Below are 18,074 nucleotides of genomic sequence, written 5' to 3'. Positions count from 1 at the left end.
TGCATTAGCAACGAATAGCCCCTGCGATATGCAACCTTTCAGGGAAGTTAGGAACCAATAGACACAGTAAGTTAGAAAAGCAGAGGCTAGCTCGTTCAAACATACATTTGCATCCTGTGGCACAAATTCCAAATGTTTTGGGACACTGTAAAGTCCATGGGGAATAAGAGTACCTCCTCACAGCTGCCGACTGCACTGAGGCTAGGAAACACTGTCACCACCGATATATCCACTATAGACGATAATTTCAACAAGCATTTTTCTATGACTGGCCATGCTTTCCACCTGGCTACCCTTATCCCGGCCAACAACTCTGCACCCCCCGCAGCACCACTTCTCCTTCACCCAAATCCAGATAGCTGATGTTCTGACAGAGTTGCAAAATCTGGACCCCCACAAATCAGCTGGGCTAGACAATCTGGACCATCTCTTTCTAAACTTATCTGCCACAATTGTTGCAACCCCTATTACTAGCCTGTTCAACCTCTCTTTCGTGTCGTCTGAGATCCCTAAAGATTGTTCTTCAAAGAGGGAGACACACTAGACCCAAACTGTTATAGAACTATATCCACCTGCCCTGCCTTTTGAGCACTAAGTTAACAAACAGATCACAGACCATTTCTGCTTTGGTTTCTGAGCTGGTCATGGGTGCACCTCAGCCACGCTCAAGGTCCTAAACGATATCATAACAATGGACAATAAAAGACAGTACTGTGCAGCCGTCTTCATCGACCTGGCCAAGGCTTTCAACTCTGTCAATCCCGGCATTCTTATCGTAGACTCAACACCCTTGGTTTCTCAAATAACTGCCTCACCTAGTTCACCAACTGCATCTCAGATAGGGTTCAGTGAGTCAATGGGGGTGCCACAGGGTTCAATTCTCGGGCCAACTCTTTTCTCTGTATATATCAATGATGTCGCTCTTGCGGCTGGTGATTCTCTGAAACCATTCTGTACACTTCCGGCCCTTCTTTGGACTGTGTTAACACTGGAGTGATAGATGTGCAGGTAGAGATACTGGGGTGCAAAAGAGCAAAAATAAATAACAATATGGGGATGTGGTAGTTCGGTGGGCAATTTACAGATGGGCTCTGTACAGGTGCAGTGATCAGTAAGCTGCTCTGACAGCTGATGCTTAAAGTTAGTGAGGGAGATATAAATCTCCAGCTTCAGTAATTTTTGCAATTCGTTCCAGTCATTGGCAGCAGAAAACTGGAAGGAAAGGCAGCCAAAGCAGGAGTCAGCTTTGGGGATGACCAGTGAAATATACCTGTTGGAGCGCACGCTACGGCTGGGTGTTGCTATGGTGACCAGTGAGCTGAGATAAGGCGGAGCTTTACCTAGCAAAGTGTAACAGTGTCTAGGTTTGTTGTCTGAGTCAGGCGCAGGACACAGGTTTGAGGAAAAACACAAAAGTCTTTACTTAAAATATTAATACAAAAACAGAATATCTCCAACAAGGAAACATCACGTCATGACAAAACCCTCCAACACACGGTAACACAAAACATTCATGGACAAAACAGGAAGGTAGACGAGAGGTTAAATAAGGAACATAATAAGGGAATAGAAATCAGGTGTGCGTAATCAAAACAAAACAAAAGGAAACATTGATCGGTGATGACTAGAAAGCCGGTGACGTTGACCGCCGAACGCCGCCCGAACAAGGAGAGGAGCCGACCTCAGCCGAAGTCGTGACACAAAGACTTATAGATGACCTGGAGTCAGTGGGTTTGGCGACGAATATGAAGTGAGGGCCAGTCAACAAGAGCATAAAGGTCGCAGTGGTGGGTAGTATATGGGGCTTTGGTGACAAAACGGATGGTACTGTGATAGACTACATCTAATTTGCTGAGTAGAGTGTTGGAGGCTGTTTTGTAAATGACATCGCCAAAGTCAAGGATTGGTAGGAGAGTCCGTTTTAAGAGGGTATGTTTAGCAGCATGAGTGAAGGAGGCTTTGTTGTGATATAGGAATCTGATTCTAGATGTACTTTTGGATTGGAGATGCTTAATGTGAGTCTGGAAGGATTGTTTACAGTCTAACCAGACACCTAGGTATTTGTAGTTGTCCACATATTCTAAGTCAGAACCGTCCAGAGTAGTGATCCTAGTCGGGCTGGCGGGTGCGGGCAGCGATCGGTTGCAGAGCATGCATTTAGTTTTACTAGCATTTAAGAGCAGTTGGAGGCCACGGAAGAAGTGTTGTATGGCATTGAAGCTCGTGTGGAGGTTTGTTAATGCTAAATTGTAATTATTTCACCACTATGGCCTATTTATTGCCTTACCTCCCTAATCTTACTACATTTGCACACATCGTATATAGATTATTCTATTGTGTTATTGACTGTACGTTTGTTTATCCCATGTGTAACTCTGTTTTGTTGTTTTTGTCGCGCTGCTTTGCTTTCTTGGCCTGGTCGCAGTAGTAAATGAGAACTTGTTCCCTACTGGCTTACCTGGTTAAAAAAGGTTAAATAAAAATATTTAAAAAAATAGAATGTATTCTCAGTCAACTCACATTATTAAATAAAAATTAAATATACTATATATTGGAATCGCGGATGTTGATTTTGGGAGGCCGCCAATACAGAAAAGGGAACAACCACTTTTTTTGTTAGTTAACTTCAATGAATCACGATCCACCATAGCATGTCAACAATGACAACGGCTGGCTACTGTTTAAGTGATAGTTTGACGGTCAAATCTGTGTATTGGTGTGTGGCCAGCAACTTTTATAGAGAGACCGCAACTAATTATTCATGCTATTTGAGAAAGAAATGTATAGCGTTCTAAGTCCTGCGACCCCAGCGCTTATGACAAAATTAACAGTACAAAACCGAAGGTATTGATCTGTTTTAAGCAATTGATCTTGTCATCATGTTTACTATAAAATTTTCACATTCTCAATCTCAGTTAAAAAGGATGTGTAATTCCCCCCAATTCGATGGGGTCAGCTTTTACAATGTAGTAGCACATACTGTCCACATCATGGAAAGTAGCATAATATAAATTAATTAGACATAGAAAATGTATATAATATCTTAATTTAGGATGACCGTAAATGTAGTAAACTCAGATTTCTCCAATAATAACATATATTTCTTACTAGTTTAACCATTAAGAAATGTAAAATAAATTCTTAAGCACAATTTAACTGGGTGCTCTAGAAAGAGCTCGCATTGTGACTTTGTAGCAGCCATTTGTTTGTCGCAACTTTCCTCGTTTTGGATCACTGTAACCAACAAACATGTCCCCTGTACCTCTCCTTTGAGAATGAAAAAAAATATGTTTCAAGGGATATGTATACTTTCAGAAGGCACTGTAGCACCAGGTTATTGCTAGTTACTCATTCTAATACCGACTGAACCTCCATGTTAACCCTCCTACTGTGTTCCGGTCGTACCGATTTACAAGTTTTTTCTCTGAAATATGTATTTGATTTAATCTGATTGTCATAAGGTTCCATGACTTTGTCCATACAGGGCATTTGAACACACAAAATACATTTTCATTACATTTTGGGTGTTTTATTTAACTTTTGTACACCTGTGGTGTTCCTGGTCAAAAATGACTGGTCATTAGAAATTAATGGGTGAGGCGACAATTAGCGATTAAAATTGATTTCAGGCACATTCATCAGATGGACACACTTCCTCCCCCAGACCCCCACATGCATGTGTATTTGAGCACACACACACACACCTACCTCACTCCCCTTCTTGGCTTCCATAGCAACCTTTCCCCAATAGAATCTTTCCCCCACCGGAACCACACCTGTTGGCATACTTACAAACAATCGCATCATTGTTTCAATAATACATGGAACTTTTCTCGCAGTTCTGGTATGTAAAAGCTTTTTTGAGGCCTTGCTCACAATTCATCCTCTGGCAGCACAATAACCAAACGATATACTGTATGTGAGGCTCTTGATCATGACACTGGTGAGGAGGAGAGAGGCCAGGAAACTGACAGTGAAGATTCATTAGAGTAGGAAGTGTCAGAAGTTGAAGACAACACAGAATATGATCTAGACAAAGAGACAACCGATGTGGAACAATCCATTGATGAAGAAGAGGGCCCTGCTGAGTTTGTTGCTACATTCCGGTCAAAGAATGGGAATTTGTCCTGGTCTTCATCCCCACCTGAGAGGAGAGGTCGGCTGTCGGCTGAAAATGCTATAAGGATGACCCCAGGGCCAAGGAGATATGCCATATCCTGGGTTGATGATATACAGTTGAAGTTGGAAGTTTGGAAGAACTGTTTGGCCATAATGACCATTGTTATGTTTGGAGGAAAAAGGGGGAGGCTTGCAAGCCGTAAAACTCCATCCCAACAGTGAAGAACGGGGGTGGCAGCGTCATGTTGTTGGGGGTGCTTTGCTGCAGGAGGGACTGGTGCACTTCACAAGATAGATGGCATCATGAGGAAGAAAAATTGTGGATATTGTTACGTTCGTCGATGGAAGAATCGGACCAAGGTGCAGCGAGGTAGGCGTACATTTTAAATTATTAAATGAACACTGAAAAAACACCAAAACTAAACTTAAACCTGTTAGATCTACCCCCCCCTTTTTTGAAAATTCTGTTAAAAATCGCGCAACTTTTCAGCGTCCTGCTACTCATGCCAGGAATATAGTATATGCATATGATTAGTATGTGTGGATAGAAAACACTCTGAAGTTTATAAAACTGGTTAAATCACGGCTGTGACTATAACAGAGCGTGTGTTTCATTGAAAAACGCAAGAAAAACTGCTCTCTGAAAGCAAAAAATAATTTCCATAAGTCACTTCCACCAGTTGTTAAAGGACAACAGAATTTAATGGAAATTTGCCTGCACTTCATACAAATTCCGCACGATGGCGCCATTGTACTAATTTTCAATCGAATTAATTGTTGGAAAATCCATCTGTCTGACCCCAAGTTTTCAAGTCTTCACCCGGATGCAGTTCAAGGAGAGATCAGATTGCATTGTTTTTGAAGTGAGGACCTATTGAAGAGACATCGCCCTGTAATCGTTTTGATAGATTATAAACGTTTACTAATACCTAAAGTTGGATTACAAAAGGATTTCGAAGTGTTTTGTGAAAGTTTATCGTCGACTTTTTTAATTTTAAAAAATTACGCAGCGTTTAAAAACGATGAATTTTTCTGAATGACACTACTTCAATACAAAGCTATTTTGGGTATATATGGACCGATTTAAACGAAAAAAAGACCCAATAGTGATGTTTATGGGGCATATAGGAGTGCCAAGAAAGAAGCTCGTCTAAGGTAATGAATGTTTTATATTTTATTTCTGCGTTTTGGGTAGCGCCGTCTATCGCAAAATCTGTTGTTTACGTGTCGAGCTGGCATTTTGGGGGGTGCATGCTATCAGATAATAGCTTCTGATGCTTTCGCCGAAAAGCATTTTAAAAATCTGACTTGCTGGCTAGGTTCACAACGAGTGTAGCTTTAATTTAATACCCTGCTTGTGAATTTTGATCAAGGTTTGAGTTTTAACGAGTACATTTAGCATTTAGCGTAGCGCATTTGCATTTCCAGGTGCCTACTTGGGACATGTGCGTCTCAAGTAGATTCAAGAAGTTAATTAACGTCTAGTAGGGATAAACAGCACAGTACCAAAAACAGGATCCCACAAACTACAGGTGGAAAAAGGCTGCCTAAGTATGATCCCCAATCAGAACCATAACCGGCCAACAAAGAAATAGAAAACATAGATTGCTCACCCTAGTCACACCCTGACCTAACCAAATAGAGAATTAACTTCTTGATGCACCCATCCCGTTAGCGGGATCATTTTCATCAACATCCGCTGAATTGCAGAGCGCCAAATTCAAATTAAATTACTAAAAATTATTTAATTTCATGAAATCACAAGTGCAATATAGCAAAACACAGCTTAGCTTGTTGTTAACCACCTGGCGTGTCAGATTTAAAAAAAAACTTTTGGCGAAAGTCTACCGAGCGTTTATGTAAGGACATCTCTCTCAGCAGACAAAACATTACAAACAGCTAGCAGCCAAGTAGATTGGTCACAAAAGTCAGAAAAGCAATAAAATGAATTGCTTACTTTTGATGATCTTCGGATGTTTGCACTCACGAGACTCCCAGTTACACACTAAATGTTCCTTTTGTTTGATAAAGATAATTTTTATATCCAAAAACCTCAATTTGGTTGGCGCGTTATGTTCAGAAATCAACAGGCTCGAGCGATCACGACCGGGCAGACGAAAATTCCAAATTGTAAACACTGCTGGCATCCAGCCATCCAATGCAGCGATGCGATCTTTCTCGCTCATTTTTCAAAATAAAAGCCTGAAAATATGTCTAAAGACTTTTCACACCATGTGTAAGTCATAGGAAAATGAATCTGGTTGATATCCCTTTAAATGGAGGGAAGGCATGCAATGGAACAGGGAGCTTTCAAAATAAGAGGCAATATCAGTTATGTTATACTCACAGACAATATTTTGAGAGTTTTGGAAACTTGAGTGTTTTCTATCCTAATCTGACAATTACAGTGGGGCAAAAAAGTGTTTAGTCAGCCACCAATTGTGCAAGTTCTCCCACTTAAAAAGATGAGAGAGGCCTGTAATTTTCATCATAGGTACACTTCAACTATGATAGACAAAATGAGGGATAAAAATCCAGAAAATCACATTGTAGGATTTTTTATTTATTTTTTTGCAAATTATGGTGGAAAATAAGTATTTGGACAATAACAAAAGTTTATCAATACTTGCACTGAAGTCTAATAAAACAGATCACACAATCTTCGTATTATCAACTGATGAAAGCTTACTGTTCCCTTTAACGTGCTAGAAAGCTAAATTCAATGTTAAATGGCTCTTTTTAGATCAAAAGTTTAACTGTTGTTTGTTGTTGTTATTGTTGTTTTCCGCAGGTGACCACTCTGCATCATGGAAAGTACTTTGCCATGAAGCGGGTCAGTAAGAAACACATTGTTGCCAAGCGACAGGAGGAGCACGTCCTGTTTGAGAAGAGGATCCTCAAAGCCATCAAGAGTGACTTCATTGTCAGGTGATTGTGGGGTGCTAGGTGACCGCTGACCTCTAACCTTTAATTAACATCCAAGCATCATTATTTAAGCTCACACTTAAATCCTCTTTCTTCCCTTGTAAATCGATGGCTTTCATTGGTCACTTAAAGTATCATGAAATATAAAGAAAAATCAGCAGACACTGCTGTAGCCCTCAAAGTTTCAGGAGGACTGAGGATACTGTACCAACTTTAATCCTGTTGTTTTCTCTCTCTTGATGTTCAGGCTCCATTCTGCCTTCAAAGACACTCGCTACATCTACATGATTATGGAGTTCTGTGTAGGAGGGGAGATCTGGACCAAGCTGAAAGAAGTGTGAGGAAACAGTGCTGACTAAGGGCGTTTTCACACACAGTTTTGAGCTATAGAATCAGAGTTTGACTATTTTGTTACATTGTATTTTTTTTCATTTGATTCCATTGGTTTCACATTGCCAAATGTCAAATGAACAAAAATGTCTAAACAAAACCACATGTCCATGCAAGTAATTTGCTATTTAACAAACATTCTCCATTTATGATTATGATGAAGCGTCACTTGTGTGTCCCAATCGTCATATTACTTTCGCTTTGGTTTTCCAACAAATTGCGGAGCATCGGATACACTCATAAATGCGTTGCTACTCACAGAATGTTTCAGAGATCTGAAGTTATGATGCTGTGTGCATTTCATAAGATGCTGGGAGTTCAACAACCAATAATAATGTGCGACTCTGGTTATTTTCCTGTGTTTGGTCTGAAACACACCACGGTACGAATTAAATCGGACCAAGACCGTTTTTGAATGAACCATGATGCACTGTTTAGTGCGCTCCCAAGTGCCGAACTAAGGGGGTGAATGCACCAGTTTGGAAAAAAGCAACCTAACCATTTTGGAGTGAAATCCCCCTAAGTCTTCTCATTCAGATAAACACAACTGAGGTTGTGGATTCTTCAAGACATTTAATTAAGATCAAAATTGTATTATCTGCATTGTCTCTGTTTTTTACAGTGGGCGATTTGATGAGCCCATTGCCGTATTCTGCGCTGCCTGTGTAGTGGAGGCCTACGCCTACCTCCATAAAAAGGGCATCATGTACAGAGACCTCAAGCCTGAGAATCTGATGCTGGATGCCAAGGGCTACGTTAAACTGGTAGGTGCTACATTACGCTTTCCCTCTTTCACTGCTTCAACCTCGTGTACTTTTTATCTCTTATCACATGTTTCTGTGTACGTGCTTTCTAATCTCGGCATCCAGAAGTAAATCTTGCTTGCATGTGAACTGTCCAGCTATGAACGTTAATATATATCACAAGAGACTATGTACTTGCGACGCCAAATAGTTAATGCATTCATAACTCTGTTTGGATATGTGTGGGGGTTTGAATGTGTGTGTTTTTACACCTAGGTGGACTTTGGCTTTGCTAAGGAGTTAGTGCACGGTAATAAGACCTACTCATTCTGTGGTACTCCAGAATACATGGCCCCAGAAATCATCCAGAACCAGGGACATGACTTTGCTGCTGACTTCTGGTCCCTGGGCATCCTAGTCTATGAGCTGCTGGTGGGGAGGTACTGTACACATCCACACAGAAAGATTTAAAGCAGCTAGATATTTCAGTTAACAATTCTTCATTTTTGTAAAGTATTATCTAAAATACTGTTTTACCTTTCAGCCCTCCATTCTCCAGTTCCGAGCCCGCGAAGATCTACCCTAAAATTTTGGACGGGGTGCTCAAGTTCCCACCTTACATGGGCGAGGGGGCCAAGTCCCTCATCAGTAAACTGTGCAGGTGAGAGATGGGCCACCCTATGTTCTGGGGTGTTAGGTGCTGTTCTAACTATGTCTCAGTTAAGTGTAAGTGTTTTGATTGGTTATTGATGTTGTGTTATGGCCCATAGGCCTCGACCGGGTCAGAGGCTGGGAAACACCAAGAATGGGATTAAAGATGTACGCCACCACAGGTAACAATGATGACCCAACCGTCCAGTGTGTATGACCCATTATTTGGTCTCTCTCTCTCTCTGAGGACTCTCACCCGCTCCCCATTTCCTGTGTTCCACTCTAGGTGGTTCAGCAGTATGAACTGGCACAAGCTGCGTGTGGGCCAGGTGGAGGCTCCTACAATCAGACTCATACGCAAGGTCAGTCTAGCCACAGCAGGTAACTTTAAAAGGTGTCCTTCGAAGGATTTATAAATGGGTATGAATACTTTATCATTTTTAGGGACATTAGTTTGTACACTCTATGGTCTATAACGGCTATTCCCAAACTGGGGTATGTGCACCCCCAGGTGTAAGCACAATCCGCCGGGGTATGCCAAATAAAAATGTGGTTGATATTTTCAAATAGTCAATTCAGATTTGTTTTTCTCGCCTGAGTAGCCTCGTTTCACTGCCAAAAAAATTAAAATTAAACCACCTAGGTCAAATATGTAGCCTAGTCAAGTAATTAACATCCAATCACATTGCGGCAGGGTAGCCTAGTGGTTAGATCGTTGGACTAGTAACCGAAAGGTTGCAAGTTCAAATCAAAGTCCAAGCTGACAAGGTAAACATCTGTTGTTCAGCCCCTGTTAACCCAAGGCTGTCATTGAAAATAAGAATTGCTTGCCTAGTTAAATAAAGGTTAAAACATTAACTGTTACTCTCTTGTGGGAATTCCAATAACGGTCTGTATGTAGCCAAACGTAGATGCTGCTCATTCTGGATAAATGGTCCAAAAAAGTAAGGCATGCCTATATAGAGAAAGATACCAACTGTACTGGTAGTACTAGTACTACACCATCATCACTGGAGGCTCCGTGCCATGGATCCTCACTGGAGGCTCCAGGCCATGGATCATCACTGGAGGCTTTGTACCATCCATGGATCATTACTGGAGGCTTCGGGCCATGGATCATCACTGGAGGCTTCGTGCCATGGATCATCACTGGAGTGAGGATAAGTATAGGCAGCCTGGTGCGTGGAGCTGCCACAGGGCTTACCAGGCTGGGGAGACATACTGGAGGCAGGATATCCTGGGCCGTAGAGATGCACTGGCGGCCAGATGTGCTGTGCCGCACCATCCGTCCTGGCTGGATGCCCACTCTAGCCTTGCCGATGCGGCGCAGTACCACACTCCCTACGGTAAGCACAAGGAGTTAGCTCAGGTCTCCAACCTGACTTAGCCAATCTCCTTGTGTGCCTCCCCAATTTTTTTGGGGGGGGGCTGCCTCTCGTGCCTGCTCCGCTGTGCCAACTCCTCGTATTGTCGCCGCTCTGCTTTCGCCGCCTCTTTCTCCTCCCTTGGACACCGATACTCTCCAGCCTATGCCCAGGGTCCCTTACCTTCCAAGATCTCCTCCCATGTCCTCCAGGAAATGCTGCTCCTCCTAGCCACGCCGCGTGGTGGGTAGTTCTGTCACGAACGTCGTCAGGGAAATGACCGGACCAAGGTGCAGCGCTGTGAGCGTACATTTATTTTGATTTTGAATGTCGCCAACAAAAACAAGAAAGAACAAAAACTAACGTGACGCTTACTAGGACTATACAGGCCACTAGCAAAGTCAACTACCCACTATTAAGGTGGAAAACAGGCTGCCTAAGTATGATTCCCAATCAGAGACAACGATGGACAGCTGTCCCTTATTGAGAACCATACCCGGCCAAAACATAGAAACAGAAAACATAGAAATAAAGAAACTAGAATTCCCACCCTAGTCACACCCTGGCCTAACCAAAATAGAGAATAAAAGCCTCTCTATGGCCAGGGCGTGACAAGTAAGACTTATATAAAAGCAACAGATACCATTAATATGAAGGGGCTAGAAGAATCTTACATTTTTATTTATATACATATATTTAAATTTAACCTTTATTTTACTAGGCAAGTCAGTTAAGAACACATTCTTATGGCCTACAACGGCCAACATTGGGACTATTGTGCACCTCCCTATGGGACTCCCAATAACGACCGGTTGTGATACCGGTTGGATTCGAACCAGGAGTTTTTGCCCCTATAACACAGCCATCCACCACCGCAAGAAAGATTTTGATGCAGCGACATATGAACACCACAGCGGACTCTTACCCCTACGGTTTCCCAAAAGCCGCGAGTCATCCCAAATTTATTTTCAACAGCTGTTGTCTTTTTAGTGAAAACATTTTTCCAGCAATAGGTTTTCACACTTTATAAAGATCAAGTGACATTCATGTTACAGATTGAGTGGTAAGGGACAGTCAGAAATGTACTGGTGGGGGTGGGGACCACTAATACAAATAACTGTAGCGACCCTGTGTTTATAAATGTGGATTTTGACTTTGCCACAGCATGCTTTTGTGGCAGAGTTGATGCCATGCAGGGCTACGGGCCAGAAAGTTGAGGGTTCGCCGACCACCACGGACGGGCTCACTCTCCTGCCTGTTTCATTACACTACGATCAGAGCTGGCAGCAGACATTGATTCTGATGCCATGTTTATAATTATATAAAATATATGCAATGAATTTTTCACCAACAGATTTCTGTGCCAATGCACAAACAATAAACTAAGCATACCGTCTTCGAGCACTTTAATATTGGTTTGTGTTTTCAACACCACAAATTCGAGCAAGGGTTGCCTTCCATAGAGATATCAGAGATTGTAACATTCTCTGCTTCACGGAAAAATGGCTCTCTCTGGATATGTTGTCGGAATCGGCTCCACCACCGTGCTTTTCCATTGGAGATGTACCCACTGTGACTATTAAAACCTACCCTAACCAGAAACCGTGGATGGATGGCAGCATTCGCGCAAAACTGAAAGCGCGATCCACCTCTTTTAACCATGGAAAGAGGTCTGGAAATATGACTAAATATAAACAGTATAGTTATTCCCTCCACAAGGCAATCAAACAAGCGAAATGCCAGTACAGGAACAAGGTGGATTCGCAAATCAACTGCTTGGACACGAGACGCATGTGGCAGGGTCTACAGGAAATCAAGGACAACAAAAAGAAAACCAGCCATGTCACGGACACCAACGTCACACTTCCAGACAAACTAAACACCTTCTTTGCCCACTGAGGATAATACAGTGCCACCATGGCGGACCGCTAACAAGGACTGTGCCCCCACCTCTCCTTCACCTCTCCTTCTCCGTGGCTGATTTTAAATCAATCGTGGACTTCAGAAAACAGCAGAGGGAGCACCCTTCCTATCCACATCGACGGGACAGCAGTGGAGAAGGTGGAAAAGTTTAAGTTCCTAAGTGTACACATTACAGACAAACTGAAATGGTCCACCCACACAGACAGTGTGGTAAAGAAGGTGCACCTGCACCTCTTCAACCTCAGGAGGCTGAAGAAATTTGGCTTGTCCCCCAATACCCTGCCAACTTTTAGAGATGCACAATCGAGAGCATCCTGTCAGGCTGGTACGGCAACTGCACCGCCCTCAACCGCAAGGCTCTCCAGAGGGTGGTGCTGTCTTCACAACGCATCACCCGTGGCAAACTACCTGCCCTCCATGACACCTACAGCACCACAGGAAGGCCAAAAAGATCATCAAGGACATCAACCACCCAAGCTACTGCCTGTTCACACCGCTACCATCCAGAAGGCTAGGTCAGTACAGGTGCATCAAAGCTGGGACCGAGAGACTGAAAAACAGCTTCTATCTCAAGGCCATCAGACTGCTAAACATTCACAAACTCAGAGAGGCTGCTGCCTATATTGTGACCCAAACAATGCAACTTTAATAAATGGATCGCTAGTCACTTCATACAATGCCACTCTAAACAATAATAATGTTTACATATCTTTAATAATGTTTACATATCTTACATTACTCATATCACATGCATATACTGTATTTTATACCATCTATTGCACCTTGCCTATGCCGCTCGGCCATCGCTTATCCATATATGTTCATATTCTCATTCACCCATTTAGATGTGTGTATTAGGTTGTTGTTGGGGAATAGTTAGATTACTTGTTAGATATTTCTGCACTGTCGGAACTAGAAGCACAAGCATTTCTCTTCACTCACATTAACATCTCCCAACCATGTGTATGTGACAAGTAAAATCTGATTTGATTTGAAATAGACTATGTAAATCTGGACAAACAGAAAATACTTCCCTCCCTACCTTGTAGGCCTACCTAGTATCCAAGACTTGGCTTGACAATCTCTGAATGTCATTAAACTTTTTGTTATTTTGTAACAGATGTCTCTTTCCATTCATCAAATGGCCGTTACACAGTTTGGATTGATAGATTTTATTTGTCCTAAAAAATTCATATAAGCACATTCTGCAATGCAGATGTAGGAGAACAGTGGCTAGAAAACATTTCCTAGAAAGGCAGCAACCTAGAGAGAAACAGGTCAGGGTTTCATAGCCAATGGCAGAAGTGCAGAAACTGGATCAGCAGCACAACCAGATGGACCAGTTAGACTGGGGATGGGGACAGCCAGAGTCATCAGGCCATGGTGCTAGGGCATTTTCACTGCAACCAAGAGTAGAATTTTGTACTAATTTGAAAACAAAATGCAATTATTCATAGCATTTTGGTGTGGAAGGCTAGTCTAGGCAGGATAATTGTACAAGATCAATAGGGGAGCTTTTTGAGCTGCATGTATCATGTCTTCACTGTTCTTTTATGCATATAATGATGCACCTGGCCTCTCAGGTGGATATCAGCTATTCCTATTTGTTCCTGTGGATTCATAATGATAATTGATGCAGCTTTGAATGCTTTTATGCGTGGTATGGTCGCTACTTAGCCTACCGCAGATCTGGACAACTGATCCACCTACAACTATTGTCACTGTGTATCACGTTTCAGGAGAAGACGTAGATGCAGACAGTGTCGAAGTAACACAAGTTTATTAATAGAACAGGGGGCTGGCAAAATGAGAGGTCAAGGGCAGGAATAGATCAGTAATTCAGATCAGAGTCCAAAAGGTACAGAATGGCAGGCAGGCTCAGGGTCAGGGCAGGCAGAATGGTTAAAAACGTGAAAACTAGAAAAAGACAGGAGCAAGGGGAAAACTGCTGGTAGGCTTGATGAACAAAACTAACTGGCAACAGACAGAGAGCACTGGTATAAATACACTGGGGATAATGGGGAAGATAGGTGACACCTGGAGGGGTTGGAGACAAGCACAAAGACAGTTGAAACAGATCAGGGTGTGACACTGCGAATGGTGGATAGAGGGCAGGATAGACAGTTAGACTGGTTGACAATATTATGGTATAGTAAAAGTTAGCGTGTGGAAAAGCATAGTGCACATTAATATATGGGAGGTGCATGCAAGCAGATGAGGAAATTTGACTAGGATGGAAGAAAGTATATAAGAAATCCACAAAAGAGCTAATGTAAACCAGGGAAAAGACACACACTCCCCTGTGCCCAATAAAAAAAACACACAACCCTCCGCAAAGCATAAAAATATGTTTGATTACCCTCCCCTATTTTGGACCTCAGTAAATGTGTTTTGCCCTTAAGTACAGTGCCTTGCGAAAGTATTCGGCCCCCTTGAACTTTGCGACCTTTTGCCACATTTCAGGCTTCAAACATAAAGATATAAAACTGTATTTTTTTGTGAAGAATCAACAACAAGTGGGACACAGTCATGAAGTGGAACGACATTTATTGGATATTTCAAACTTTTTTAACAAATCAAAAACTGGGCGTGCAAAAGTATTCAGCCCCTTTACTTTCAGTGCAGCAAACTCTCTCCAGAAGTTCAGTGAGGATCTCTGAATGATCCAATGTTGACCTAAATGACTAATGATGATAAATACAATCCACCTGTGTGTAATCAAGTCTCCGTATAAATGCACCTGCACTGTGATAGTCTCAGAGGTCCGTTAAAAGCGCAGAGAGCATCATGAAGAACAAGGAACACACCAGGCAGGTCCGTGATACTGTTGTGAAGAAGTTTAAAGCCGGATTTGGATACAAAAAGATTTCCCAAGCTTTAAACATCCCAAGGAGCACTGTGCAAGCGATAATATTGAAATGGAAGGAGTATCAGACCACTGCAAATCTAATTAAGACCTGGCTGTCGCACTAAACTTTCAGCTCATACAAGGAGAAGACTGATCAGAGATGCAGCCAAGAGGCCCATGATCACTCTGGATGAACTGCAGAGATCTACAGCTGAGGTGGGAGACTCTGTCCATAGGACAACAATCAGTCGTATATTGCACAAATCTGGCCTTTATGGAAGTGGCAAGAAGAAAGCCATTTCTTAAAGATATCCATAAAAAGTGTCGTTTAAATGTGGAAGAAGGTGCTCTGGTCAGATGAAACCAAAATTGAACTTTTTGGCAACAATGCAAAACGTTATGTTTGGCGTAAAAGCAACACAGCTCATCACCCTGAACACACCATGCCCACTGTCAAACATGGTGGTGGCAGCATCATGGTTTGGGCCTGCTTTTCTTCAGCAGGGACAGGGAAGATGGTTAAAATTGATGGGAAGATGGATGGAGCCAAATACAGGACCATTCTGGAAGAAAACCTGATGGAGTCTGCAAAAGACCTGAGACTGGGGCGGAGATTTGTCTTCCAACAAGACAATGATCCAAAACATAAAGCAAAATCTACAATGGAATGGTTCAAAAATAAACATATCCAGGTGTTAGACTGGCCAAGTCAAAGTCCAGACCTGAATCCAATCGAGAATCTGTGGAAAGAACTGAAAACTGCTGTTCACAAATGCTCTCCATCCAACCTCACTGAGCTCGAGCTGTTTTGCAAGGAGGAATGGGAAAAAATTTCAGTCTCTCGATGTGCAAAACTGATAGAGACATACCCCAAGCGACTTACAGCTGTAATCGCAGCAAAAGGTGGCGCTACAAAGTATTAACTTAAGGGGGCTGAATAATTTTGCACGCCCAATTTTTCAGTTTTTGATTTGTTAAAAAAGTTTGAAATATCCAATAAATGTTGTTCCACTTCATGATTGTGTCCCACTTGTTGTTGATTCTTTACAAAAAAATACAGTTTTATATCTTTACGTTTGAAGCCTGAAATGTGGCAAAAAGGTCGCAAAGTTCAAGGGGGCCGAATACTTTCGCAAGGCACTGTAGCTGCCGTATCCAGTGTGACCGTCATTCCCAGGCAGCCAATGATATGAGCTCCCCTTCACCCCCCCCTCTTTTCCTCCAGGGTCCGTGCTACATCAACTTTGATCGCTTCCCCTTCGACCAGGCTCTGGCTGATGAGGAGTTCTCCGGCTGGGACAAAAACCTCTGACTTGAACCAGAACCTGAAGCAGTCCAAGTGAGTCAGAGTTCAGAGGTCACGGGTTCACTGATAGATCTATCCAGATCAGACTACTTCTTGGTGACATTGGTTTACCCCTTACCTTTAAGACTCTGAACGCAATGTAGCGGTAGGGACTCGTGTGCTCATTGAAAGCTGTATGTGTGTGTTGTGCCCAAAAGAAAGATGAATTTAATTTTTAAAAAGTTTGAATGTAATGTCTCATGCTGGACAAAGATATGGTTTTACCGTTGACCCTCATTGTACTTTGTAATTTAGGATGGCATTATTGTTAGTATCTGTTGCTTGTAACATATACTGACTGTATATAATATTCAATGTATGTGTTTCACATTAAAATAAATGTATACGTCACCAATGTCCCTTAAATGTATACATAGAGGAGAAAAGGTGCTTCAGTACATGTCATCACTGCTGGGTGGAGACTGAACAGGAATGCAGAGTCTGTTCTAAATGGAATCCTATACTGTGGTTTGGTACAGAGCACAGGTTTGGTATGACGTCAAGTACTATGTAGTATTTGAACATCATTACACACTTCCTCAGTGTCTGTTAGCTTGACTTAAGCTGTTTTACTTTACTGTGGTGAATCAATCAAGTCATCAGACCTCTAAGGACAAACAACTCTTATCAGGAGGGAATAAAACAACAAATCAATATGCCTAATCTGTGATGGTGGTCTGAAGTACATCTGATTTATGTTGGATTAAAAACGAACTGGATGATTGATCAACATGTTTGGTACAAGGGGAGTACAAATTGCCATTGACAATACTACTATTATGATTAATAATATTTTGTATATGCTGCCAAGGACAGCTTCCAGTGTTTGTTACTGCTGTTTTTCATTTGTGTATATCTTCCAGGCCATCTTTGTATACTGAACAAAATATAAATGAAACAGTGTTGGTTTCATGTTTCATGAACTGAAATAAAAAATCCCAGACATTTTCAATACACACATTTGTTTACATCTCTACTAGTGAGTATTTCTCCTTTGCCAAGAAAATCCATCCACCTGACAAGTGAGGCACATCAAGAAGCTAATTAAACAGCATGATAATTACAAAGGTGCACCTTGTGCTGGGAACAATAAAAGGCCATTCTAAAATGTGCAGTTGTCACAGAACACAATGCCAAAGATGTCTCAAGTTTTGAGGGAGAGTGCAATTGGCATGCTGACTGCAGGAATTCTACCAGAGCTGTTGCCAGAGAACTGAATATTAATTTGTCTACCATAAACTGCCTCCAATGTTGTTTTAGGGAATTTGGCAGTATGTCCAACTGGCCTCACAACCGCAGACCACGTGTATTGGGTCGTGTCACGTGTATTGGGTCGTGTCGGCGAGCGGTTTGCTGATGGCAATTTGAATGCCAAGAGATACCGTGATGAGATCCTGAGGCCCATTGTCTAGCCATTCATCCGCCTCAATCACCTCATGTTTCAGCATGATAATACACAGCCCCGTGTTGCAAGGATCTTTACACAATTCCTGAAAGCTGAAAGTGTCCCAGTTCTTCCATGGCCTGCATACTCACAAGACATGTCACCCATTGAGCATGTTTGGGATGCTCTGGATCGACGTGTATGGCAGAGTGTTCCAGTTCCCACTAATATCCAGCAACTTCGCATAGCCATTGAAGAAGAGTGGGACAACATTCCACAGGCCACAATCAATAGCTTGATCAATTCTATGCAAAGGAGATATGTCACACTGCATGAGGGAAATGTTGGTCACACCAGATATTGACGTGTTTTCTGATCCACG

General features: G+C 42.2%; 1 protein-coding gene across 2 annotated transcripts in view; it reads left to right on the top strand.

The window, feature by feature from the left end:
* The window catches only part of LOC110529892 (cGMP-dependent protein kinase 1), a 44,976-nt gene extending 27,719 nt beyond the window's left edge, over positions 1-17,257 (top strand). For both annotated transcript variants that reach the window (XM_021612548.2, XM_036985440.1), the window contains 8 exons: positions 6,911-7,047; positions 7,292-7,381; positions 8,057-8,198; positions 8,454-8,617; positions 8,722-8,838; positions 8,948-9,010; positions 9,115-9,190; positions 16,189-17,257. In XM_021612548.2, coding sequence (XP_021468223.1) covers positions 6,911-7,047; positions 7,292-7,381; positions 8,057-8,198; positions 8,454-8,617; positions 8,722-8,838; positions 8,948-9,010; positions 9,115-9,190; positions 16,189-16,275 — 876 coding nt within the window. In that variant the 3' untranslated portion in view covers positions 16,276-17,257. The remainder of the gene's footprint in view (positions 1-6,910; positions 7,048-7,291; positions 7,382-8,056; positions 8,199-8,453; positions 8,618-8,721; positions 8,839-8,947; positions 9,011-9,114; positions 9,191-16,188) is intronic.
* Positions 17,258-18,074: the final 817 nt, after the last annotated feature.

The sequence above is a fragment of the Oncorhynchus mykiss genome, chromosome 8 (assembly GCF_013265735.2).
Source record: "Oncorhynchus mykiss isolate Arlee chromosome 8, USDA_OmykA_1.1, whole genome shotgun sequence".
Taxonomy (NCBI): domain Eukaryota; kingdom Metazoa; phylum Chordata; class Actinopteri; order Salmoniformes; family Salmonidae; genus Oncorhynchus; species Oncorhynchus mykiss.
The sequence above is the reverse complement of the archived record's forward strand: the minus strand, read 5'-3'. Positions and strand labels throughout refer to the sequence as shown.